This window comes from Pholcus phalangioides, unplaced genomic scaffold (assembly GCF_987345545.1).
Source record: "Pholcus phalangioides strain wild (caught in Gottingen) unplaced genomic scaffold, Ppha-v1.0 ptg000028l_1, whole genome shotgun sequence".
NCBI lineage: Eukaryota > Metazoa > Arthropoda > Arachnida > Araneae > Pholcidae > Pholcus > Pholcus phalangioides.
The window spans coordinates 9,146,296-9,172,867 of NW_028301618.1; the positions used below are offsets into that span (position 1 = coordinate 9,146,296).

Genomic DNA, 26,572 nt, shown 5'->3' on the forward strand with positions numbered 1-26,572 from the left:
TGTGGATGTAGATTTTCCATGGGAGTTTTTCAGTTTGATGCATGTGAGCATGATAGTTTCTAGGGAGGATGGCATTATTTGCGATATGTTAACCCATTTGCAACAGGTGGACTGTTCTATAATTTTTATAATTTCTTATCAAATTGTAATAATTTGCTTGTGTCAGTTGTAGCTTTCTGCTGAATTTTAAACAATCTGCAATTTCTCTTCTGCGATTGGCTCCACCATTTTTCTTTCTCTTTTTCCTCACATGACCGGTCTCATTTCGATTATGCGCTGTGAACAGTGAGGTCGTCCCCCCCCCCCCCCCGATACATAGGTTTTTTGCCTTTTTTTCCATTTCTTTTTTTCGTGTGAAGGAACTTTCCAAAACGTGTCTAACTGTTGTTTTTGTCACATTTTGGGTTTACCTCTATTGTTATAATTATATATATATAATCTGCAAGTGTTCTGGAGTAAAGAGAAAATCCTTGGAAGATGTAACTCACTGGGTTAAACCAATTTAAACAAGCTCAAATGCTGTAGTCCCCGCCTTTTCTCTGCCCAGTGTCCCCAAGGTGAGTATAGTACTGGTATGCAAAAACAAGTTTTGCGCTATTTATGATGCTCGAGTGCATCAGATTTATAAAATGAGTAGCGTATTAAGAGCCAAAATGTATATGGGTTGAAGCAGACATGCCTGCTGCTACAGATTGCTCATAGTGGCTGCACTCAATGATGGAACTATGGCTGGTACTCTCAATACTATGGAAGTATTTTTTTTCCAAAAAAACTGATGTTTTGAGTTCTTTGTGGTTTTTTAATTAATTTTTCTTAGTTGTGCCAATCCTTACTGACTATAGCTATAAGCGTAATACCTAATTCCTATACACATATGACAGAACGCTTCATCGAACTGGAAAAAGGTTGTCATTGAATTGCCACATTGTTTGCCATTAAACATGTTGCAATGCAACATTTGGGTGTAATTTAAAGGGATACTGTAAATTACATATACTGATTAATACTGATTATAAGCTCACAATCCAGACTGACAATTAAGCATGACGATGGAGCAAATAACAAGCATCTAATATCAGGACATGAAAAAGAATCTCAGAAGTATGAGGAATTGCAGAATGGTGCAAGTGCTGTGATTATTTCTACACTGTTCTCCAAGTTTGGAAAGGGCATTTTTGGATTCCAGATGTCAACGATGACCAGTTTCAGGGCCAATTCATTAGAGAATTTAGATGAGTCGAGAAAATTTTTATGTTTGGTGATGCTTTCCACACTTTTATTGATCTGCTTTATATGTATCGTTACGAAAATTATGTAAATAGTACTCATTTATCACTCATCATGTGATTCTCATCTGTAAATAGTCCAGAAGCTTCCTCTCTGAGAGCAGCGGCTTGGTGGAAGGCTTAGATGTGAATATGCAACCCCATCTGTTCGTGGAGTCAATCATCTCGAACTGGGTCCTGTAGAACGACCATGATGTCCTTCCGTCATAGGTCGATGGCTTGATGCTCGACCGGTTGACATTAGTTATGACTGGCAGGATCTGGTTAGCATCCACAGAACATGCTATCTCTTGAATTCTCTTATCGTTCTCCAAGTACTTCTCTTCTGCCTTGAGGCAATGGCGACAGTTCTACAGACACAGTCTTCTCCACAGGGCATCAGCATTTACATGTACCTTAATTTCAGTGGCTGCAATTGCTCCCTTCACACCAGATTTACATAATTTTTGTAACATTGCCTCCTCCTTTAGAATTGTTCATCCCGAGTAATTCAGTCCTCAAATAAGCGGACTGCACTTGGTCACTAACTATGGTAAGAAGCTATTTACATAATTTTCGTAACAGTACAGTACCACCAACACAAGGAAAGCTATTACTGCGTAGGAAGGGAAATGACAGAAAAGCAATGCGGGACGGTAGCCTTAGCATTCGTTATGTTTACACAATTAGTTTTGCATTCGTAAGCTAAGTTCCTTCGGATATTTTTGTTTTGCTTTTGTTGCAATGCCGCTGTGGTGGTCGAGTGGTTATAGTGACGGACTCGCGATGCGAGGATCCGGGTTCGAACCCCACAGTGGTGGTCGGCTGAAGTTGGTTTTCTGTGGTTCCCAACTTCAAGGCGCAAATGCGAGCCGATCTCCCCGTTAAAAAGTCTCGCCACAGAGAGCAACAGTCCTACAACGATAAATCATTCAATCATAACACTTCACTCATAGTTAGAAAAACTGGTGGCAGATGGCAGCACTACACATAACAAACATTACACCGAAACAAACTTTACGTCAGGTTGCACTACACGTACACGCACATTCCCGCATGCACTGATTCGTTGGGGGGGGGGGTCGTTGGTGGGGGGTGCATTTGTGGTGTAGCAGTAGTAGGTAGGGCCTCCAAAAAATGGCTCGGGGATCCATGATGTTCTTAAGTCAGCCACCTCGTTGGGCAATTTGCCTGTTGTGGCGTGGTATTTGTATTTGTATTTGTATTTGTACAATGATTCTTTTTGTCTATGTGTGGTAAGGCAATCTGTCATATGTGCCATCAGTATGGTGGTTAGTGGTTTTGCGTACATATTATGATGTTCTTGCTAGAAATGTCCTTGTAACTTAAAAGGATAAATTGTTGTAGCTGCCGCAGAATTTCCTATACAAAGAAAATATTGGGGCTGGGATGTGTGATTTAACTGCGGCTAACTCATTTTCTCTAACAGGTGTTAATTATTTTTGTTTCTAGTCAATTTACTTTATTTTTTCCTGAAGTTTATTTTATGCCACACAAAAAAGCACTGGAAGTGTCCTGTTTTTAAAAACAGATCTAAAAGTATAGTTTTGATTATATATATATTATTTAGTTTTTTATTTTCAAAATTTTTGTTTTTTGTTTTTTTCTCTCTCTCTCGCAGGGCTCGTGTATGAAGAAGTTCAGAGCTTTGAGCATCCTCGTATCGAGTGAAAATTAAAATGAAATTAATAAATAAATTAAGGAAAAACGAAAAAAAAAACCTTTATTTTTTAACGAGAAACATCAGTTGCTCTCTTTTCGAAGAATTTTGCTCTCTGTCTCTGTGAAATTTGTCTGTTATCGCTGAGGTTGTACGAACTTACTTGATCATATATATATATATTAAATATATATATTTTTATTTTATATATTCATCGTTCGCTGCCGCCGCCCCACTCAGTCATCATAAATTGTATTATTTGTTGTTATGCCATTACAAGATTTGGGACTCTTCCAGTCCTTTTATTATTATTATCGATACTTTTTTTTTGTCATGTGTGTATAATGACACGCTTCTTACTTATATATATTTAGTTTATGTGTTTACATATGTTTTTATATAAGTGCAATGTTTGACTTGAATTGTTTCACCATTTTTATTATTTTATTTTATAAGTGTTGACCCGATGACTTTTGTTACTGGCATCAAGTGATTGGAGCAGCAGTTGTGGGATATCAGATTTCCCTTCCTCGTCCTTATGTAGATGTCTCTTGCCATTTTCATTCTTTAGGTATCGCAACCTTTAAGTCACTTATAGGTCATAGATAATATCCAAATCCAGCTTGCAGACAAATTTCAAAAATGTACCGACATGCTCAGTCGTGTCTAAAGGTGTTAAATAGTTTTGGTTCTGTCTTTGACTTTGCTCAGTAGTCATGGCATGCATATGTTGAGTAATTTGGTTATTCATGACATATTTTTCACACACGTGTTGAACAGTCATAGTTTCCTTCAGCTTGTTCAGTTGTTATGCCATACATATGTTGAACAGTTTGACTGTCTCCAGCTTCTTCAGTTGTATGGCATGTATATAGAGAAGTTTGATTTTTAACATGTTTTTCATACATATGTTGAACAGCTTCATGTATTGTCATGCGATGCATACATATACATTGAGTAGTTTGATTCCAAAGTTGTTTTGAGCAGTTTTAGGTCGATCTCCAGCACACTCTGTAGTCATGACATACATATGTAGAGTAGTTTAGTTATTTTTGCCATATTTGTTATATACGTGTTGAACAGTCGCAGTTTCCTCCACCTTTTTTAATTGTCATGCAATGCATGTATTGAGCAGTTTGTGCTGCTTCCAGATTGTGTAATTGTCATGCCATACATACATGATAAGCAGTCCAGTTGTCCAAAGTTGTGACATGTATATGGTGGACAGTTTTGGCTCAATCTCCAGCTAATTCAATAGTCATGGCATACATATGTTGCAGTTTTTACAGCTTGTTCAATTAATTCAAACATTTGCCATTTTCACTTCAATTATGAAAGACAGATGACACCACCAATATAACACAAAACAAGCGTAACTCTGAACATAAATATGTTATAGCCGCTTACACCCACTAAGAGCATGTTCATGTATGTACAGATTAGTTGGAAATTCCACAGCGGTGTATGAGGTGTATTTGTGGTTAAGTAGTAGCTTGTTCAAGTGTCATGCCATACATATGGTTGAACAGTTTTAGTTCAGTCTCCAGCTTAATAGTTGTGTCAATCATATATTGAGTAGTTACAGTGAGTTTACTTATTGTGTCATACATACATTGAACCCTTTCAATTCAATCATCAGCTTGCTCGTCAATTGTCAGATGTATTTCTTGAAGTTTTGGTTCAGTCTTGTGAATGTATTCAGAAGTTGGGACGTTCATATTTTGAGAATTTTCAGTTCAGTTTCTGATTCCCACAATATGTGTGTCATACATATGTTGCGTATTTTACTTCAATCTTCAGCTTGCTCAGAAGTCATATATCCTACATATGATGAATGTTGAGCAGTTTTAGTTTGGTCTTCTACTTGCTCAGTTGTCAAGTCTTATATTTATGTCAAGTAGTGTCAGTTTAGTATCTATCTCACTCAAAACAAGGTCGTAGCGAGATGGGGGAAATGGGGGATCCAGTTGCCCCCCCCCCAAAAAGTAAGAAATGACTGCTATATATAGAATAACATGGTCGAAAAGTCTATTTTTCTATGACTACTTTGGTTTCTCCCCTCCCTCTCCAAAATACCAGTTGACCCCATCCAAAAGAAATTTGTGGCTTCAAGCCTGACTCAGAAGGTATTAAATTCATGTGTATGGTTATCTGTTGTCAGCAGTTTGCTCAGTAGTTTGTCATATATATATGTTGAGTGGACATCAGATACACTGAACTCATTCAATTCAGTCTCTAGCTAGCTTAGTAATTGTGCCATGAATTTCGTGAAGTTTTGTCTCAGTCTTCGGGGTGTATTCAATAGTTGAAACGTGCTTACATTGATTATCTTTTATCCAGCTTGCTCAGTTAAGTCTTACACATATGTAAGTCTTACAATATATGTAGAAAAATTTCAATGCAGTCTGGATTTATGACATTCATACGTTTCTTAGTTTCTGTTGTCTCCTATTCGCTCTTATTGTACCATTCATATTTGACTGCTTCAGTTCAGTCTTCAGCGTAATCAGTAGTCGTGCCATACATTGGTTGAGTAGTTTCAATTCAGTCTCAAGCTTGCTCAGTAGTTATGTTGCATATATGTTGAGAGTATTTTGAGTTTAATTATTTCCTGAGATGTGATTGATTGGGAATCGTGAGCTTCTAAATTATGAAAGCGAGCTTTAGCATAAGCAAAATACAATGGAGCCTGTATGAAGTGGAATGTCAAGTAGCCAAAATAATACTTTGTTTTATACAAGTTACCATTTTATAAAGATGCACATTAAAGCACTAATCAGCAATTTGGCTATCTTTTGATTTCCTTCAAGGCAGGGTTTCGCCTCATACATTGTCCATCGTAGACTTGCTTCCATCTCATACATTGTCTGTCCCATACAGGTTTCACTATTAAGTCTATTAGAGTATGCATGCATTATTTTTGGCATAGTCTCGTTACAAAAATTTTGACTTGATGCAACCAAAAGTCCTACTCAGGTCTTCATATATTTATTTGATTCTTTGTCCAGTGAATGATAGTTGTATATCTGCTACTTGTTTCCGTTTTCACCCATGAGCTTTGTCTGCAGTTGTTTCGAGCCCACAGATCAGATAGCACTGAGATAGTCAGCACTAGCTGATGTCAGTCCTATCTGCAGAGAAAAGGGATTACACTTCTTAATATATCAGAGAAGAAATTAAACATGTTCTAAGAAAAGTTTTAACATTACCGTAACTGTAGATGGGATGCGAATTTAAAATTTTGATCTAACCATCTGCCTGTGCTACTGCTCCACACCTGATATCAGACGTGTAACAATGTAAAATTTATGAAGTTTGCCAAGGGGGGAAATAACGACAACCAGTGCCTTCGATCAGATCGTAAGCATAATAAGGCTTTGAGTAATTCATTAAGTGATTCAAAATGAGGAATGTACGCTGCAAGAAAATTTCATTGTTGCCTTTTGTTTGTCGATGGGCTGAGTTGCTGCTTATTTTCTCTCTCGATGCATACACGGAGTACAAATTGTTATGATTTATGAAAAAAAGATTTTTTGGAGATTTGTTGCTTATGTGGGTGGAAGAAACAGCACGTGATTCCAAGTTGTCATAATGAATGGACGCGAGTGTCATGGGTGTGCCAAATATCTTACTATATGGTCAACATTAACTCGACCGAGAAGACCGCAATATTTTTGAAGTTTTTCCCCCCTGACCTGAATTGTTCTTCCAGTTGTGCGAATGAAAGGGTATAGCCAAGGACCACTAGAAGACGTTAACTTTTTTTCAGGATTCCAAGCTATCTGTTTGTGCTGGTTCCCAATCAAATCTAAAAATAGGGGGTGAAATATCCAGCAATTTTTGTTAATTTTAATGACACCAAAATAATGTTTAAATTTTGAAATTGCCTTCTGTGTCGTTTCTTAGTCTCGTGGGTGTCATTTTGAAAGAAACGTCTTGGGACAGTATAGAGGTCCTTCAAAATCAATCTATTTGTCTATGCCATAGCAGACAATCATCCACACTGCAATGTACTGATGCGGCATTGTGGTTCATAGAAACAAAGATATTAGCACAGTGCCCGAATAAGTATCATCAGGTAACTTCACCACCAGCGAGTTATGATTGGATTACAGATAACTTTGCAAAGATGATTAGTTGTACGAGGCTCTCCATGATCCCATATCCCAAAAAATGAAATTGGTTTATATTTTGCGCCAAAATACTATGTGTCTAAATATTACTGTTGTAAATATTTTTTTCCCTTGCTGTAGTACTAATACAAGTGCCTGATGATGTAGATGTTTGTGCTAACAGTATTTTTTTTTGGGTTTATTGTGAAATTATATTGATGAGAAAATAAAATTTGAGCACAATTTTTTTCGAATCTGTTCTGTCGTTTATCCTTGTAAATTTCGTAGTTTCAATTTTAAATCATTATTTGTACTAAGCTTTTGAGACGTTTCACGCTGATGCATACAGTAGACTTTTCATGAAGCACAATACAAGATAGGCCGAACCAACATTTTTCGGTAATCAATATTACAAGCGCACATAGATAAGAACACGCTTTCAAATCCTTGTCAAGTGTTTAGCTATTTTTTTAATCTCAAAATATTTCAGTCCATCACTTGCATTGGATTGCGCAAAGTCTACTGTATGCGCGAAAGCTATAATTAGGTAATTTTTTACGAAAATATGGTCTATTTTTTATTATATACAGTATTTTATTATTCTAGAGAAAATGAGTCAGCAAATTGTTTCAGGCCACGATTTGAATTCAGTGTTGTATTACAACAGTGTATCTTCACATTTAATATGATTGTTTCTGATGCAAAAAATGTTCAGCAATATTAAATGTTTTTGTATATCAATATCTGTACATTGAAACCATATACAGTAGTTTTTTGTCCCACACATTCACATTGATCTTATGCCTCAACTGAGAACTGGCATTCGCATTGATCATATTTGTAGACTAATGCTGTGGGATTACACTACAAAAGTTCTTTTATAGATGACTTGAAAAATGCAACAATGAGCATATCAGTTACATTCTAGCGAATATAATCAACAGGCTTATTAGTTGTGTTTTTTAAGTTTTATGAAAGAACATATATAGTATATGTAATCTTGGTATATATATATAATTTGCATTCACATTGATCTTCCTATTCCTCGGTTGATGAATGTGAGTCATCACAATGTAAATGCAAAGTCACATTTGAGAAACAAATCCAAAGATCAATGTAAATGTATGCTCTCAGCTGGGACTCGTAAAACTAATATGAATGAGATTTCCATGTGATCTGGGGAAAGATCTTCATTTATAAGTGAAGATACAGGCGTCTTGAATGGATCAGAGAAATAGAATTGATTTCTTTTCAATCATGGGAAATCTCTTTGAGATGAACTTTATCTTACTCAGAAATGGAAGTCATATTTATTCAAGGATGGTATCCTTCTTCCATGGATGAGTCGCCATCTGCTGGCAATGTCAGTAGTGGGAGCTCTTTCTTGAGTTAGGTCCAACCGTCCATGTACGAGCCTGTTCAGTGCAAACGAACTCTAGGAAAGATTGATGTTTGTTGCTTTTATTGACTCTGGGGTCTATAGAGCGCTCACCTGGCAAGTGAGAGGACATGGGTTCAATTCCCCGCAAGGGCAATTGAAGTTTCTTTCTTTCCTGAATTCAACTTCGCATCAGCCAGCTGATGAAAGCCATATTTAATCTAATTTCAGATTTTAAAAACCCACCTTAAACTGAATTTTCGGCCAAGTTTTTGTCCTTTGAATGGGGAAATATGAAGTCTTGCTGACCCCCTCCCCCATTTTCTTAGGGAACTCTTTTACTTCTTTGAAAAACAATGAATACTTACTGCTATTGTATCTGAACTGGTTCTGGGAGTAAGGGATTGGGTTTGAATGGAAGCAGAGATTTTTACTATCCAAAATTCAGTAAATGCCTGTTTAGCATTTCACCTATGATGAAAATGATTACTTTTGTTAGAAAACACTCTTGTTTCTTAGAAATATGTTCATAATTTTCATTTAAACTAGTTCAGGCGAGGGAGATTGAATGGTTATTCACAATTTTAGTGATACCGTGTTTTAGCGTTTCATTCAGTGTAGAGATGGGTACCAGCTGCAAGAAGCATGTCTAGCATTTGAGCACAAACTATATCAGGTGCTAAAGAGAAGCAAAATTTAAGTCTTAGAAAAATCACCAACGAAAAAGGAAAATGCGAAACTCTTGATGCATGTCTTCAGAGGGTAGAAAATATCACGTTGACCGAGAATCCCACGTGGATTGGTTACCAAATTTTAAGTATTGGTGGCTCAGCGGAAAGAGAAAATATACATCTGTCCAAGTCAAACGTGACCAGAGTGGAGCTGGGCGCCTGCGTGTCTTCTGTAACGTACTGATTGGCTGCTCGCGAAATGGAGCTATCTGATTGGTCTATTTGAAATTTTTTTTACGATTCCTGCTCGTAATGAATCTCATTGATTTATTGTCATTTACTAATTTATTTTTGAATTCTCAAATATATGTGCCATCGTAGACGTCTAATCAGCGATAGACTATATTGTGGGAAACTTCCGCTTCCTGAATCTATCTTGCCAGCAGTGAGCGGCGATGGTCGATTTTTCACATTCTTGATTTTTAACACAACGAGCGTGCTCATTTAATCTAGTTTTTATGGGTCTGTCCTATGTAACCAAGAGGGCAATCACCACGTGGAACGTAATAAATGTCCGTTGTTTATTCTGTGGTATAGCCTGCTCAGAACTTGAGTTTCAAGTTTTGAAAGTAGGCACATCTTTGGTTGTTAGGTTAAAATTTTTGAGAATTGGTTTGATCTTCAGTGAGACTATTGGATCGTAAAGTGCAACCAGGGCCGTAACTAGGCAGGTGCACCCGCAACAGGGCCTACTTGGGGAGTGAGGGACTAAATTCAAATTCTTGCACAGGAATGGCTAGCTACGGCCCTGGATGCACCTACACTTTCTTTGAGTGTCTTCTGTGTGATATTTTCTAAAGTGGTTCCTCTTGTTGGTTTCATGAATTTTCTACTTATTTCGTAAACGATTTTGGTGTAGAACACCCCCCCCCCTCCCCCGCCCGGTTTTCAGCCATTGTTCTGATGGTTTCTAGTTCAAGATGGTTTCGTTGGTGATTTTTCTGAGTATTATTAGACAAAGTTTACCTACTCTTCCAAAATTTAAGTGTCCACAGATGTGGAGTATTTATTTCACAGAAATGTTATTACATTGCTCGTTGATCTCATTGTGACTATTTTTTAAAAAAAGCCGCTGTGGTGGTCGAATGGTTATAGTGACGGACTCGCGATGCGAGGATCCGGGTTCGAACCCCACAGTGGTGGTCGGCTGAAGTTGGTTTTCTGTGGTTCCCAACTTCAAGGCGCAAATGCGAGCCGATCTCCCCGTTAAAAAGTCTCGCCACAGAGAGCAACAGTCCTACAACGATAAATCATTCAATCATAACACTTCACTCATAGTTAGAAAAACTGGTGGCAGATGGCAGCTCTACACATAACAAGCATTACAGAGAAACAAAAAACTTCACGTCAGGTTTCACTACACGTACACGCACATTCCCGCATGTACCGATTCGTTGGGGGTGCCGCGGGGGGGGGGTGTGAGGGCGGGGTAGCAGTAGTAAGTAGGGCTCCAAAAAATGGCTCGGGGATCCATGATGTTCTTAAGTCAGCCACCTCGTTGGGCAATTTGCCTGTTGTGGCGTTGTATTTGTATTTGTATGTGATTTCTCAGAATTTTTATAATTTTAAATATTAAAAATTTTTCACTTTTGACAAAAGTGAACAGACTTTTTACGGGCCCTTCTATAATAAATGTATAGCATGAAAAAAACAAAAAAAATGATTGTCATTTTCCCGTGCCACAGGCAGGGCCGCAACTCTGAACAACCAGAAGGGGCGCCGAATTCACGCTTTAACTACATGCAAGGGGCGCCAAAATTCCGGCTTGCCCCGGGTGACAAAGTATCTAGTTGCGGCACTGGCCACAGGGCTGGAACCCTGTCATCCCACCCTTTGGGGACCGTGCGTATACAGTTCGGGTGGCTCAGCGACAGAAATTTCGGCAAGAAAAAAAAAGTGATTAAAAAAAACTCCAAACTATACCGTATCATTATTTGGTGCTACTCCTGCATTTGCACATGAAAACAGGGTTAATCTGCTTGTTCTTAATTAAGAGTTTTTGAGAGCCAGTGTTAATATACAGTGTTTGGAAATTGTACGTTTCTTTCGTATTATCGTTTGGAATTATTTTTATAAATAAATTTTTCAGCTGAGGGAAGGGAAATATATTACAGAAAAATATTAGTTTTTCGAAATTTTTAGCGTTACTTACGGCACATCAATGAAGAGTAAGTAACACGCTGGGCCGTCTTAAGAGTATCATGGGCCCTCGGGCCAAATGGTTTTTCGAGGCCCTACCTGGTAAATCCTAGAAAATTTCTACCGGATCTCATTTTTGTGAGGCCCGGCTGGACCCATGCGTTAAGACGGCACTGTGTCGTACTCATCATTCACACACATCTCAACAACGATCCCTGTATCCCAGGGCCGTCTTAAGAGTATCATGGGCCCCCGGGTCAACTGATTTTTCTGAGGCCCTACCAAACAGATTCTCGGAAATTTCAACCAGATCTCATTTTTGTGAGGCCTCCGGGCCGTGCCTGGGTGGGCCCATGCCTTAAGACGGCACTGGTAACACGCCGATATGATTATTTACTACGAATTTTGAAACTCTTTTCAATCAAAAGAACCAAATGATTTCAAAAACCTCACTTTAGTTCCTAAAAGTATCGGCAGTGGTTTTTTTTTAAATTCTATAATTATTACTAACTTACTGTGCAATTTTTTTACAAGCATTATGTTATACGTAAAGTAAGGTTTTTCTCAGTGAGATTTGCGAGAATCGGCTATACCAGTGATTCCCAACGCCCCCTGTAGGGCGATGGAATGTTCCGGGGGAGGCGGTAGAAGCTATGGGTATAACATAGGATCCTATGGGTTAAATTGAGTTGGGGGCGATAGGAGAAAAAAAATTTCTGAGGAAGGGGGCGATGGGACAAAAAAAGGTTGGGAAACTGGGCTTTTTTTTTTTTAACCGAGCACAACTCAGGTCTATCGCCATAGGCAATTTTCTACCTAGTGAGTTGTGCCGGAAGTGTAAGTGTGTGTACCTAACAGTCTGAGTGCGTATCTAGTGTTGTGTATGATTTTTCAGTGCTGCCATCTATATCTCACAAGTGAAGTGAGTGATGTGTAGTGACTGAATAATTGTACTGTTTGTAGGTTTGTTGCTCTCTGTGGCGAGACTTTTTAACGGGGAGATCGGCTCGAAGTTGGGAACCGCAGAAAACCAACTTTAGCCGATCACCGCTGTGACGACGGTGGGGCTCGAACCCGGGTCCCCGGGATGCGAGTCCGTCACTATGACCACTCGACCACCACAGCGGCGGGAAACTATGGGCTGTACCTCATCAAGACCGCGCATCGATACATTGCTTAATTAAAAGCCTTTCGTTGCCATAACAACAAGCAATGCGGATCCCTCGTAGCTTCCCTTTCACTGCTAAGTTAACCTGAAACGGACTATAATGTTGCTAGAATCATATCTCTTTTTTTCTGCTTCTTCCTGTAGATGTGATAAATTGCTGAAATATGTGATTTTTATCAGTTAGGACGGCACTACGCTATAAAAGTTTGATAAAAGTTCTTTTGTAAAACTTGAAAAATGCAAGCAATAGGCTTATTGGTTGTTTTTTCTTTATCTCAGCAACCGTTCATCGTAGAACGTAGATGTATGATTCCAATTTGCAAAAATGTTCAAAACGTTTAGAAATCACTCTGTACTAATTTCAAGAGTGAGAAAAATGTGCTCCATAAAATAAAAAAAAATCGAATTGCTTATATGGTGCTTCTGTCCTCCAACTTCCAGTTAGAAAGTCTCTCCTGAGACCAAAAAAGGCCATGTTTCCAAATAAAATAATCACTGAGATATTTGAATTCGAAAATTGGGAAAGAACATCATAAAAAAAAGTGTTGTCCGTTAGTTTATGCTGTTATTTTCCAACTTTTCTCAGATTTTTGAATTCAAATATCTTAGTCAATATTACACTAAGAAACGTGAAATTTTTTTTGTCGGCCTCAGAAGATGGGGAGAGGGCAACAACTTTCTTATTGGAAGTTATGAGACGGAGGACCCGTTTGCGGCACTATTTTCTCTGTCGAAACTAGTACCGAGTGATTTCTCTGAACACATTTTGAGCATTTTTTAAATCAGAACCATACCTCTATGACGAACGGTTGATGAGGTAAAGGTAGAATTCGGACTTTCGGGACACCCTGTATACAGTATGTTGATTGGTACACACTTGCAAGCAGGTGGAGGGGTCCTCTGAACACTTCTTTGCCCAAAGAGGAACATGATGCTTCTTTACTTTTAAACGGTACACCACCCAGGAGGCTCCGTCGATATTCGCGAAAGGAACATGATGCTGTTGAAATGGCCCAGGGCCGCAACTAAAGTGGGGAGAAGAGCAGGTGGGTCTGGTGCGCCGTACCACAGGAGGCCAAAATTTCACCCTTTAACCTCTCCTTCAACATTACAAAGGGGCACCAAAATGCGAGCTTGCCCCATCTGCCCAAGCATCTAGTTCCGGCCCTGGATGGCCCTGCCATTAACGTCTGTCTATTCCAAGGGTTTCCGACGTAAAAGCTCTCACAGAATCTTTGGTTGGTTATAGGGGTGTCCTACAGAACCCAAACTGATTCTGAATATTTCTTTTATACGCGAGGTGCTCCGACATCTTCATGGGACCTCACCTCCTAATTTGCATACTTTATTCTCAGAATTTCCAATAAAGAATAGCCTTACGAGAGAGTATCAAGCTCTCCAGGTTCTGGGATATTTGAGGGTTCTTTTCATTCAGCGGAACCTCAGTTGGAAATGTATGGTTCATGTGTTCGTTTCTTTTCCCACAGGTCTCGTACACAAGGAGGTCCTCATGTTCGAGGAACCAAAACTACGGCAGATACACGCCGGAATCTCCGAGACCGCTCAGGACGTGCAATCGTTTCTCAAGCTGAGGGATAACGACGACCTCACGATGTACAGCTGACGTAGGTAGACCGTCTCCGGGGAACAGTCGCCTCTGGAGAAATTTACCGAAAAACAATTTTCAAGTGCTTTTCTCTCTCTCTCTCATCGAAGAATACCAAAACGGAAAACTTGTATATTGCGTTTTAGTTGTGCTTGTCACAAACCGAACTCCGAATAAAAAGTTATTCGCTTCTGTGTGCGTGAATTATTATAACTGCACTATGAGTTGATGCTGGTACAGTGATCTTTAATCTCTTGCGGTCCTACGTCGAAGTGGACCCGACATAGGACCGCATCGGGAAACGACGGTGCTTCATTGTTATAACGGTCCCTTATGATATTAGGAAGTACCCTGTGAATTCAGCTTCTTAATGAAACTCATAACAGCAAAGGTTCCTTCCTCATTGCGGGGGAGGCGTCATAAAGTACGAACTATACCAGCGAAGTACCGAAAAAACCCTCTGGAATGCAAAGTGTTAATCTTTTTCCCCCATTTTGTACCCCAGCCCCGGGTAATGTACAGGGTGTTTAAAAAAAAATCATCCGATTTGAAAAAAAATCATAACTATTCAGCTTTTAATCAGTTTTGATTGAATAATGCATAGATAGAAAGAGGTAAATGTCGAGTTTTCACGCAGTTGCCGACAGGCAGCGCTAACGCTCTTCCTTCGGCCGCCACTTCAGTGTTCGTCACGATGGCGACTGCACAACAGAAATCGTTCTGTGTTCTAAGCTTTGCGAAGTGTGAGTCCGTAACAACTGTTCATTGTGATTTTCGTCGGCAATACCCTGGTTATGAGCTTCCTACCCTTCAGGGGATTAGGCGATGGTATAAACCAGCTGTTCTCAACCGGTTTAACTTTTTGATAAATAAATAAAAATAGGCCTACGGGGCTCCGCCATAGAAATTATAGACCAGAAAGGGCTCCGCGTGTCAAAAAAGGTCGAGAACCGCTGGTATAAACAATTCCGAGACACAGGTTGTCTGCGTAAAGGGAAATCCCCTGGCCATCCCTCCATGTCAGACGAAAATGTGGAGCGCATCCGACAGGGCTTCGCACGTGGTTCACAGGAATCCATTCTCAGCGGATGCAAATATGCTAGCAAAAGTTTGAGACGAATTTGACTACCATATAGACATATGCCATGCATCCCAAGGTGGACATATTGAGCCATTTTAATTTGGTTTTGTGAAAAAACTTTGATTAGCCATGTAATATAAAATTAATCTTAAGTGCCTATATTCAATGTTTTTCGTAATATACGCATTTCAAATCGGCTGATTCTTTTTGAAACACCCTGTATATTCAGTCGTCTCCGAGACCGTCCATCCCTTTGGGAAAGAGCGCAAACCATCCCAAGATGGTCACTCTGGGCGGTCATGTCTGCCTGTCTGTATATTCCGTTTACAACAGATTCGGAAAACTGACTGACTGGAGAGCTATCGGTGTTTCGTGGAAGGAAAATTCATCGCTGCCCTCACGGGGACACTCGAATTTCCCGCGGAACATTTCCACATTACTTGCGTGATCCGTGGCATAATTACGGATCACGTAAGTAATGCGTGGCACAGTTCCAGAGCACTTAAGTGGCCCAGACACATTTCCTGAGCACGTGAAGGATCCGTGAAACATTTAGAGATCACTAAAGTGGCTCTGTAGGGGACTTATCGATAGGGAGAATGTTAGTTCAAGTGGTCAACTATCGAAAGGTTTTTTCCAGTTTTTGGCACACCGAATAAGAATATTTCATATCTTCATAAAGGGTGGTTGATGACGTAAGCATCATCCAAACCCCCTCCCCGTCATCAAAAGTCCCACTCCCTAATCGATGCTGACGTAATACTGTCCCCTAAACGGAGGAAAGTTGGGTAAAACAGCTCTATATTATATCCGAAAAAAAATGTTTTACCCGTATTTGACATTGTTTTCTCCCCAATATTTTCCTCAATTTTCGAATTCGAGTATCTCAGTTGCATTTGGAAACATTGAATTTTTCTAGTTGGCATCAGGAGAGACAGAGCGACAACTTTTTTAATCGGGTTTTGGAGCACACGGGGAATGTATAAAAAAATTATTATGTTTTTATAACCGTACAGAACCCCTTGAAACACGAATGACATATCTGAATACTGCACGTTATTTGGAAGCTTTTTCTAATTGGAAGTATACCTCAAGGACCAACGGTTCGCCAGTAAAATGCCAAACCAAAGTGATTGGAATTTGCAATGTCTTTTGCATTCGGGGACGAAGTGAACTGCGCCTCTTCTTTTACGCTAACACCGATTTGAAGTCAAGACCGTACGTATTTACTTTTGAAGTAGGTCAGCTGTTATCTGCTGTTATGAGGGAATTTCCGCGCAACGGAATAAAAAGGTTTGGAAGATGAGAAAAAATAATGAGGAAGCTGCGCATCTCACATGAGAATAATGAGTATGTCATTATTATTATTACTCTTTTATATATAAACTAGCCCTTTAGATGATTGTGTGTGTGTGTGTGGGGGGGGGGGGGGGGGGCTGGAACTAATGCCTCGATATCATTGTGATGTAATAGCTATTTTGCTCAATGCGGGGTCCCAGCATACTAGATCAGGAGTTCCCAAACTGTGCATCGCGGTGCCCTAAGTAGCTTTCGTCTTGGCGCCCTGTAGTGGCGTTGGAGCCGGGTTGCAGTGCGGGCCCGTCATTTGGGTGGGAGGCAGAAGGGCCGCTGCCCCCCCCCCCCCGGCTTTTGAAAATACACTAAAAATTATATGTATATACAAATATATATATATATACATACATTGAGTACATGTGCTTTGCCCCCCCCCCCCCCGGAAAAAGTTGAAATGACGGCCCTGTGTTGCAGTGGGTGCTCGATTTTGCATCATCAAATGGTAATAGCTATTTTTCTCAATGCAGGGTCCCAGCGTACTATAGATTAGGGGTTTTCAAACTGCATCGTTGGGCCCTAAGTATCTTGCACCGCGGTGCCCGAAGTAGCTTTCGTCTTGCCCTTTCGTTGCGGGGCGTCCTGTAGTGGCGTCGGAGCCGTGTTGCAGTGGGTGCTCGAGCGCTCACAGTATTTTGCATCATCAAATGGTAATAGCTATTTTTCTCAATGCAGGGTCCCAGTATACTAGATCAGGGGTTCTCAAACTGTGCATCGCGGTGCCCTAAGTAACTTTCGTCTTGCCCTTCCATTGTGGGGTTTCCGGTAGTGACGTCGGATTTCAGTGGGTACTCGAGCACTCGCAACATTTTGAATCATCAGATTGAGCACCTAAAGAATTAATTCAGAAATCAAAATCGCATATATAAATAATAAAGACCAAAAAAGACCGCCTCCTTGCTAATTACTTCCAACACTCATTTCATAAATATTGCATAACATACAGTGGCACAAAATGATAACTTTCTACACTTCACATTTATGTTCTAATGAAAACTCTATGTTTCTCTTGCTCCAACAGATATTGGTGAAATTAGAAAAGTTGTAAGGTCCTTGTCCAATTCTGCTACTTGCTTTTTGAGATCATAACTGCAAAGGCTGTAAAAAGTCTTCCTTTTCTGTACTTGACAACTTCTTGCAGGTCTTATTAATAATTGTATCGAAAATGGGGCATACCTAGTACGTCTCAAATCAGCAGTCGTGATTCCCCCCCCCCCCCATTTGCAAGAATGGAAATTCAAATTGTTTGCATAACTATAGGGGTCATTCAAGTATTACGGCAGCATCGATGGGGGTGACTTTTGATGACAAGGGGGGGGGGGGTTTGGATGATGCTTACCCACCCTTTATAAAGATATGAAATATTCTTAATGGCATCTCTTATTCGGTGCGCCAAAATATATATATGGCCTTGGGGGGGGGGGACACGGATGAAATTCTGGCAAAAGGGGAGCCACGGCTACTGATACGGGGGCCACGAAGAAGTTTGTGGAATTAAATTTTTTTAGTCACTCTGACTAAAAAAAATGTAATTTCAAACAAAAAATTCATAGAATATATTTTTCGCAACTTTTCCGCTATTCAAGTAACATTAACATGAGGAAGGAAATAAAAAAAGTGGTTCATGTAATCTCGATGGGTTTACGACTTGGGGGTGACAGTAGGCCCTGACACAAACTATAGAAGAGGTTTAAAGCAAAATGGAGTAACTGTAAAGACAGAAAGTTGTGTGTGTTCGAAGACTTTTCATTCAAAGAGGCTGCCAAAGCAGACAAAGATTTGTTGACCATTCATTGACATTTTTTCAGTGCTGGTAGTAAATGCAATCCAAGAAGTAGATGGGTGAAAAATGAAAGCTTGTAAAAAAAAAACCCATCGTTTTCATGCAATTACAGACGGATAGCCATCTAGTTTAGCACAAAGCCATCTTCAACCGGCACTCAGTGGTCTGATCATTGATCGTTTTTGTCGCACCACGGTCATTTTCTGCACACGAGGGCGAATTAGACCGGGACCTACAATTTATTGCCGATTCCGAACGGCAAGCTTGTTTCTTATACTCATCGAGAGGTTGGTGCGCTAACCCTGTCGATGGGGGGGACTCCCTGCGGTAGCAATTTTTCGCTGCGGTCAAGTCGTAATTTTTTATTGTACTCCTATGTCAGGAAAGTTTTCTGACAAGGAGGAACCGGGTATCGAACTCGCGACACCTCTGAACCTAAGTGGTCTGATGGGGAATATATTTATAAAAATCGAATAAAGAACGATTGCTCTGGGGTATTTTTTTTATGAATTTTCGGGGAGGGGTGTGCCAATCCATTGCCTCCACTGAAAAGAAATGAAGTCGAATTCAGTTATAACGAACTCCATCCAAGAGACCACAAATCATACATGAGGAAAAATACCCGCGAAATTAAATTTTTTAAAACTACATTGCTGTATAACTTAAGAAACTGTAATTTCATAAATTTGCTGTTGTGTCTCAATCGCAAGTGTTTACATGCCATTCCTTTCAATTTAACAGGAAAAACGTGATTTTAAACATATTTAAGACGGTCTTAACGTCATTTGGTTTGTGCTGATTGGTTTCTATGTGCAATCCAAGCAGATAATGTATTGTGACTTCATCTTTAAAGATTGACACCACATCTTTAAAGTTTTTTTAATCTATACTGTAACGCTTCCTATTAACTTCCCTACTATGTAAGCCTGCTGCTGGCCTACTACTGACCTGCAACATCCCAAATAATTTCAATGCAATTTTCCTATCCTGCAAGAACAATGTTGTGGGCATTAGAAAAAAATTTCTAAAATGGCGTATGACCACATTTAAAGCAATGTAAATCCGTTTATTTGAGACTCACTGCATCTGCTGATTTCTCAGAAACGTGTAATGAATTCTCACGTAAGTCTTCACTTTGAAATGTCCATAACCGGCTCAATGCGTATCTTTGCATAATATATTTTTTCCCGTTATAACGGTATTCGTTAAAACGAGAGTCGATTGTATTTCGTCTCAAACTATTTTTTTACGTGTATTTGGAGGCTGCATGGGTAACAGGGCGTATGGCACTTTACTGGCGAGCCGTTAGTCTTACAGACATACCCAACTAGAAAAAGTATCCGAATCACGTGCCCAACTCAGATATGTCATTCATGTTGTAAGGGGTCGTGTAGTTATAAAATTAAAAAACAACTTTTTATACCATCCCCGTGTGCCAAAGAACCCAATTAAGAAGTTGTTGCTCTGTCTTTCCCGATGACAGCTAAAATAATTTCACGTTTCTAAGTGCAATATTCACCGAGATTTGCGAATTCGAAAAATTGAGGAAATTTGGGGGGAAAAAAACCCAGCATTAAATGCGGGTAAAATGGTTTCCTCTCATTTAATGATGTTTTTTTCCAACTTTCTTCGAATATCTCAGTGAATATTGCACATAGTAACGATGAATTTTTTTGTTGGAGACCGGGAAACAACTTTCCAATTGGGTTTTGAGGCACAGGGTGTCCACATAAAAAGTTAATATTTTTTGTTTCAATAACTATATAACCCCTGGCAACATGAATCAAATATCTGAGTACTACGCATTATTCGGGTACTTTTTCCAACTGGAAGTATGCCTCTAGGACGAATGGTTCGCCATTAAAATGCCATATGCCCCGTTACCTATGCGCCTTGTATATTAAATATAGTACAGACTGTTATGTGAAATATTGTGTTGTGTTTAAGCCAACTCGCACGTTGCTTCGTTCGCCTGCGAGAGAGCGGCCACATTATGAACCAAAAAGTCACTTGAAGGTAACTTGTCATCCAACGAAATATCAGATTTTCACCGTATCGAAATTGAAGTCAACAAACTGCTAAGAGGGGGTTTCGGATTTGCTGACTTTTGATGACAAGGGGGGGGGGGGCGGGTTTGAAGGTTGCTTACGTCATCAACCATCCTTTTTTGAAGATATGAAATATTCTAAGCTGCTGACGAAATTTTGCTGACAGGGGAGGCAGGGGGATCAGTGCTTTGCTGACAAGGGGGGGGGGGTGGGCTGACACTGCGTTACGCAATGACAAAACCCGTATATACTGGGTGACTCGAAATGTTACGCCGCCAAAGCAGTTTTTTTTTTTTTTGCCTTGTAGCATTTGCAGCGAATTCACAATGACACTAACAATTTTACGGGAATTAAAATTAATACTTAATATTCTAGAATAATTTAAGAAATTCATTTTTAAAAATATTGTTGGTGCTGCTACCTACTTTCAAAATTAGAAGTGCCTTATGTGGTGATGGCGAAGCCAACACCTTCTAGAGCAAGGCTGCTTTAGAAGGTATTGGCGAAGCTCAGGTATAAAAAAACTAAATTCTTCATTCAGCTTTGCTCCTTATAAAAGAAACTTATAAACTGACCTGAAAAATCAAACTTCCAGTTCAGTAATTTTTTCAAGACCCAAAGAGACATCGAACACAAAGGTCCTCCACACAAGCAGACAACAGGTAAGATCGTAAAAAGTGAATTTTTTCACGCTTCACTTTATAGTAATGTGCTGCCATCTAACGTCAAATTTAAAAGCGACTCATGTGGTGATGAAGTTTAAAGTAAAAAAACTATATTCTTTATTCCGCTCAGTTCCTTATAAACATAGCTCATAAACTGAACTGGATATTTGAACTGAAAGTTCGGCTATTTTATTTGAGCATAAGGAGACGTCCAAAACAAAGAGCCTCTTAATGAGCAGACGACAGTGAAGAAGTTGGTTTGTTCGGTTCCCTACAAGCTGAGCTCACAAACAGAACTGGAAGTTTGAACTGCCAGTTCAGTAATTTTTTCAGGACACAAGGAGCCGCCCGAAACAAGTAACCTATAGAGAAGCAGACGACAGAGATTATATATTACTGGAGGGAGCATCCAGCCACCGCGACTGCAGCGACATCAAATGTAAGGAAATCACGTCACTCGGTCAAAACAAACTTCCCGCCTGGCAATTTTTCCAAAGAAATCTACAGTTCGGTCTCTTAATATTGGGTTTTAAAGATTTAAAAAAAGGATAGAGGGAAGAACTCATCTAAAAAGAGATGGAAAAAAAAAGGTGAAATTATTTTTATTTAATACCGGAATTATTTCTTTTATAATTTCTTGAATTTTCCTTCATTATTTTTTGAATACTCTTTCATTTGTTTCTTTCATTAATGCTGAAATTATTCGTTTTATTAATGCTGAAATTATTCATTTTATTAATGCTGGAATTATTTCTGTTATTGATTCTGAAATTATATCTCATTAATTCTGAAATTATATCTCATTAATTCTGGAATTGTCTCTTTTATTAATTTTGGAATTATCTCTTTTTCATTAATTTTGGAATTATCTCTTTTTCATTAATTTTGGAATTATCTCTTTTTCATTAATTTTGGAATTATCTCTTTTTCATTAATTTTGGAATTATCTCAATCCTTCATTCTGAAATTATCTTTCATTAATTTTATTATTATCTCTTTCATTAATTCTTTCACTAATTTTGGAATTATCACTTTTATCAATGCTGTAATTATCTCTTACATTAATTCTAGAATATTTTCTTCCATTAATGCTGAAATTATCTTTCTTTAATGCTGAAATTATCTTTCTTTAATGCTGAAATTATAACTTTCATTAATTTTGGAATTATCTCGTCCATGCTGAAATTATTTTTTAATATGTTTTAAACTCCTATTTATGCCATAAGAAAATAACGAGGGATCGTGTTTGTTTTCGCCGAGTCACGTGATGTTCCGACGAACGATGTTGGGGGGGGGGGGGGCGGACAGTTCTCAGCACTGCCAAGGCGGAAACCGCTGACGTCATACTCTGACCGGAGGCTTGATTTATTTACTGTTGGTGCTGCCATTTAATCTCAAAATTTCAGGCAACTCATGCGATGATAAAAGAGAGAGAGTTCTCTTTGTCATTTTTTTTGGCATGAAATTTTTTTATGCGACGAAAATTTCGGTAACAAAATTCGTGCATTTGCAACAATCGATTTTATGCAGAAAAAATAATTATTTCTTTCCACAAAAACATTCGGACAATATGGATGATCGAACAAATAAGTGAAAACACGGATTATATGGTCTTCAGATAGGGTTACCAGATTCAATTTACGAATTTTTCAGGTAGGACCTCCAAAAAAAAAAAATCCAGCCTATGATGCTTAGGCTGACCATATTTCTTCGATAGAAATACGGGACATCGGGATTCCAAATACGGGAAAATACGGGACATCGCCAATTATCGCCAAAAATGACGCCAAAACCAAACAAAGTTGCCAAATATTGTTGAAATTACGGAAAATCACAATGGCAGGAAATGATGCATTACTACAAATAGCAGTGGATTAAAATGTATTCCACGAAAAAAAAAAACGTTCACCATGGCAAATGTGGGAGATTAATATTCTCATATATAGTTGTAATTATCATAAAATAATTTATGAGTTGAAAAATAATGTAAATCTTTGACTTCAATAAAGAAAAAAATTTCAAGTAGGTTTCGTGTAAAATACGGGAAAAACCGGGACACTTTTGCCAAAAAGTCGGGACGGCCAAAAAAAACAGAAAATACCAGGACTGTTCCGGGAAATACGGGACGTATGGTTACCCTAGCATCATTGGAGCATCATTGATGCTATTACTACGATCCTTCCTGTCAGCCCCACTCTTGTGGGGGTCATGGAATTCCAATACTTGGTTCCTTTACTTCTATTAATTTACATTAATTAAACAAAAACATCAATAGAAAATTCGAAAAATGATCAAAGTTATCGAATTGCAACGTATATTTGATAAAGAGATGATGGTCTGTTCAATATGGTTCGAGCCGCTATGAAGTGTCACCAGGTGGACCACGTGCTAATTATTATTAATAATTTATGAATTGTATGAATTTAATTTTTAAATGCCATTCCCCCTCTCAATGGATCGTGTTTGATCCAGACTATCAACGCGTTCCTGAAATAATGAAAAAAAAATGAGTGTGATAGAATTAGTTCTTTTCGTGAAAACAAAATTTCCCCTTCAAGATTTATGTTCGTAACTCGAAAAGTTTGTGAGTTGGGGAGCAACTACATAAAAAAATTTTAGAGGGGGGACCGCAATTTGTTTGTTGGGCTCAGAGAAGAGAAAGAGCAACAACTGTCTAATTGGAAGTTAGAGGACGGGGAGGGATCGTATAAAAATTTCATTTTTTATTTTGTGTACACTGTATTTTCTTCCTCAAAACTCGTACAGGGTAATTTCTGGTCACATTTTCAGAATTTTTAAAATTGGAACCATACCACTACGACGAACGGTTGGTGAGATAAAGGCTGCAACAACACTCCAACGAGAAACCATTGACTCTTACTTATTACGTCAGCAAATGTTTAGCCATTTTTGACACCCTCCTCCCCCTTGTCAGCAAAATTTCGTCATCAGCTCTCTGCCCCTCTGAATCCTAACGCATATTGGTGGGATCAGAGACGTACACGAGGGGGGGGGGCATAGGGGGCGCTAGTGTACCCCCCAACGATCAAAAATTTATTTTTTCAATGCACAAAAATATTTTTTTAATTGAAATTTCGGAAGAAATTACCTTTATATGTTATTATAATCAATTTCTGTTAATATTTCAATGTTATTTGAAGTTTATGGACTCAAAATTTATCTTTAATAAAATGCATTGCGACACACCTTCTAAGCCATATATGGTAAATCGCATATTGGCCCGCGAACCAAATATGATATCTGATGCGGCCTGCCTTCCTCAAACCTAATTTTGTAAAGATGAACTAAGCGGCACATTTACAGATCGCTTAAGTGACCCGTGGTACAATTCCAGAGCATTTGAGCGGCTCGTGGCACATTTTAAGATCACTTAAATGACCCGGGACACAGTTGCAGAACACTTAAGCGCTCCGTGACATATTTAGAGATCCATTGAGTGACATGTGACGTAGTTTTAGAGCATTTAAGTGACCCCCCACCCCCAGTGCGGTTCTACATCGCTCAAGTTACCCGCGGCACATTCTCCGGTTATTTAAGTGATCTGCAGCATATAATTACGGATCACTTGAGTGATGCGTGGCACAGTAGCAATTAAGCGGCCCGGACACATTTCCAGGTCACTTGGATCCGCGAAACATTTAGAGATCACTAAAGTCTGAATTCGTTATGGGGGGGGGGGGCTCTCGATAGCCACGACGCGCAAAAGTGTTCAGATTAAATGCCCATCTCTGTCGGGGGATCGATCCGGGGCCACAGAAATTTTGATTTTTGAAAATGATTTTTGTTTTCGCCGTTCTTTCTTTTTCTAGTCTTTTCTGACATTATTTTGTTTCTCTTCTAGCAGACTTCGAAGTCTGAATGAACAGGGAAGTTCGTAGTTACTTAATGTAAATGACTAATAACAATATGGCGGACTCCGACGAAGACGATGTCAAAGTGTCGCCCGAAGAAATGGTGTTGCCAGCAAACGAGTCGAAAGCTGAGAGGAAAGAAACCAATTTGGAAATCAAGAGAGAAGTTAGTGACAGTGACATCTCCGATCACGATGATGCCAAGTCCCAGACCTACAACTGCGAGAACTGCTCCGTCGCGAGGACTCACAAGTGCCAGCGGGACAAGAAGACGTTCCAGTGCGACGTCTGCCAGAAGTACTTCGCCCAGAAAATCCACATGACGCGCCACCGCAGGCTGCACACGGGGGACAGGCCCCACGAGTGCCCGACGTGCCACAAGGCGTACGTGGACCGCTACTCTCTCGCCAGGCACCAGAGACAGCACAGCGGCGAGAAGCCGTACCAGTGCGACGTCTGCGACAAGAGGTTCCTCACAAAGTCCGACGTCAACACCCACAAGATATACCACAGTGGCGTCAAGCAGTTCCAGTGCGACATCTGCATGAAGAAGTTCATGAGGATGGGCAGCGTCAAGATCCACACCAGGACCCACACGGGCGAGAAGCCCTTCGTGTGCGACGTGTGCAACGTGTCCTTCGTGTCGTCGAACGACCTGAAGCGGCACAAGAGGGGACACACGGGCGAGAAGCCCTACAGCTGCGAGGTGTGCGGCAAGAAGTTCACCAGGAAGACCTACCTGAAGAGCCACAGGCGCAAGCACACCGGGGAGATGCCGTTCCAGTGCGACACGTGCAACAAGGCTTTCTGTTACAGGGCCCAGCTGAACCAGCACAGGAAGACGGAATGCACAGCGGACGCTGCGACGGCAACTTCTCGGGCGGAGGAATATAGTTCCGAAGATACTTAAGGGTTTTTGGCATGTGAACAGTCATTTTCCTACTAAATTCAACAATGTTGATAAGCAATAAAGGAAATGAGACACACTCACAAGTTTGATTTGGTCATGTTCACAAACATCTGCCGTGAAACTTCGGTTTGCCCGATCATTGGTAGGCTTTCCTTGGACATTCCCGTATTTTCACGCGGTCTTGGCTGTCCCGTATTTCTTTAAAAATGAAAATTACTCGTTTTCTCCCGCATTTTCAACGGAGAGCTTACTTGAATAATTATTCTTTACTGAGAAACCAATGAATAAATTTATTTCATAATCATTTCATATCGTTTTTTTCCCCCCTACTCATAAACTTTATTACAATATTTACAGAAGATCCCGCTTATAACGTTTGAAGAAGAAGGAAGAAAACTGTTATGGAAAATGAAAAAAACGTTGTAAACGGCACAAAAAGGCTTCAAATGGGAAACCTCGATGGGAATTAGTAAGGGTTGGGGCCACGAAAATGAGATGTACTAAGCGGGGAAAACGTTGTAAGTGGGAACGTTGTAAGCGGGATGCATTGTATTTATAGTAGTTATACAAAATATATAATTTTAATATTTATAATTGTTATATATTATGTCTCACAAATTTAACATGTTTTTCACTTTTTCGTAGAACTATCAATCCACTGCAATTTGCAGTACTGCTCCATTTTTCGTGATTGGAGACTTTTCGGTTATTTTAGCAACAATTGGCAACTTTGGCATCATTTTTAACAATAATAGGTGAATTTCCGTACTTTTCTAGAGG

The 26,572-nt window shown here is 39.5% G+C and overlaps 2 protein-coding genes across 6 annotated transcripts in view; both read left to right on the forward strand.

Annotated features, from left to right (window-relative positions):
* LOC149067907 (mitogen-activated protein kinase 14-like) overlaps nt 1–14,272 on the forward strand; it is a 41,193-nt gene extending 26,921 nt beyond the window's left edge. For 2 of the 4 annotated variants that reach the window (XM_089252349.1, XM_089252350.1), the window contains exon 12: nt 2,908–3,089. In XM_089252349.1, the coding sequence (XP_089108475.1) occupies nt 2,908–2,957 (50 nt within the window). In that variant the 3' untranslated portion in view covers nt 2,958–3,089. Of the gene's footprint in view, nt 1–2,907; nt 3,090–13,961 lie in introns of those variants that run through there. The other 2 variants (XM_089252347.1, XM_089252348.1) reach the window with 1 other exon arrangement.
* Nucleotides 14,273–16,376: 2,104 nt separating this feature from the next.
* On the forward strand, nt 16,377–26,096 carry LOC149067908 (uncharacterized). Of its 2 annotated transcripts, none has more exons than XM_089252252.1 (2): nt 16,377–16,511; nt 24,873–26,096. In XM_089252252.1, the coding sequence occupies exon 2, from the start codon at nt 24,923–24,925 to the stop codon at nt 25,790–25,792; it is 870 nt and encodes a 289-aa protein (XP_089108378.1). In that variant the 5' UTR covers nt 16,377–16,511; nt 24,873–24,922; the 3' UTR covers nt 25,793–26,096. The 2 variants fall into 2 exon arrangements, with proteins under 2 accessions (XP_089108378.1, XP_089108377.1); XM_089252251.1 differs by having other exon boundaries at nt 16,388–16,511; nt 24,876–25,928.
* Nucleotides 26,097–26,572: the final 476 nt, after the last annotated feature.

Coding starts and splice junctions, on each gene's coding strand:
- LOC149067908 (XM_089252252.1), top strand. CDS start 24,923: ATGACTAATAACAATATGGCGGACTCCGACGAAGACGATGTCAAAGTG.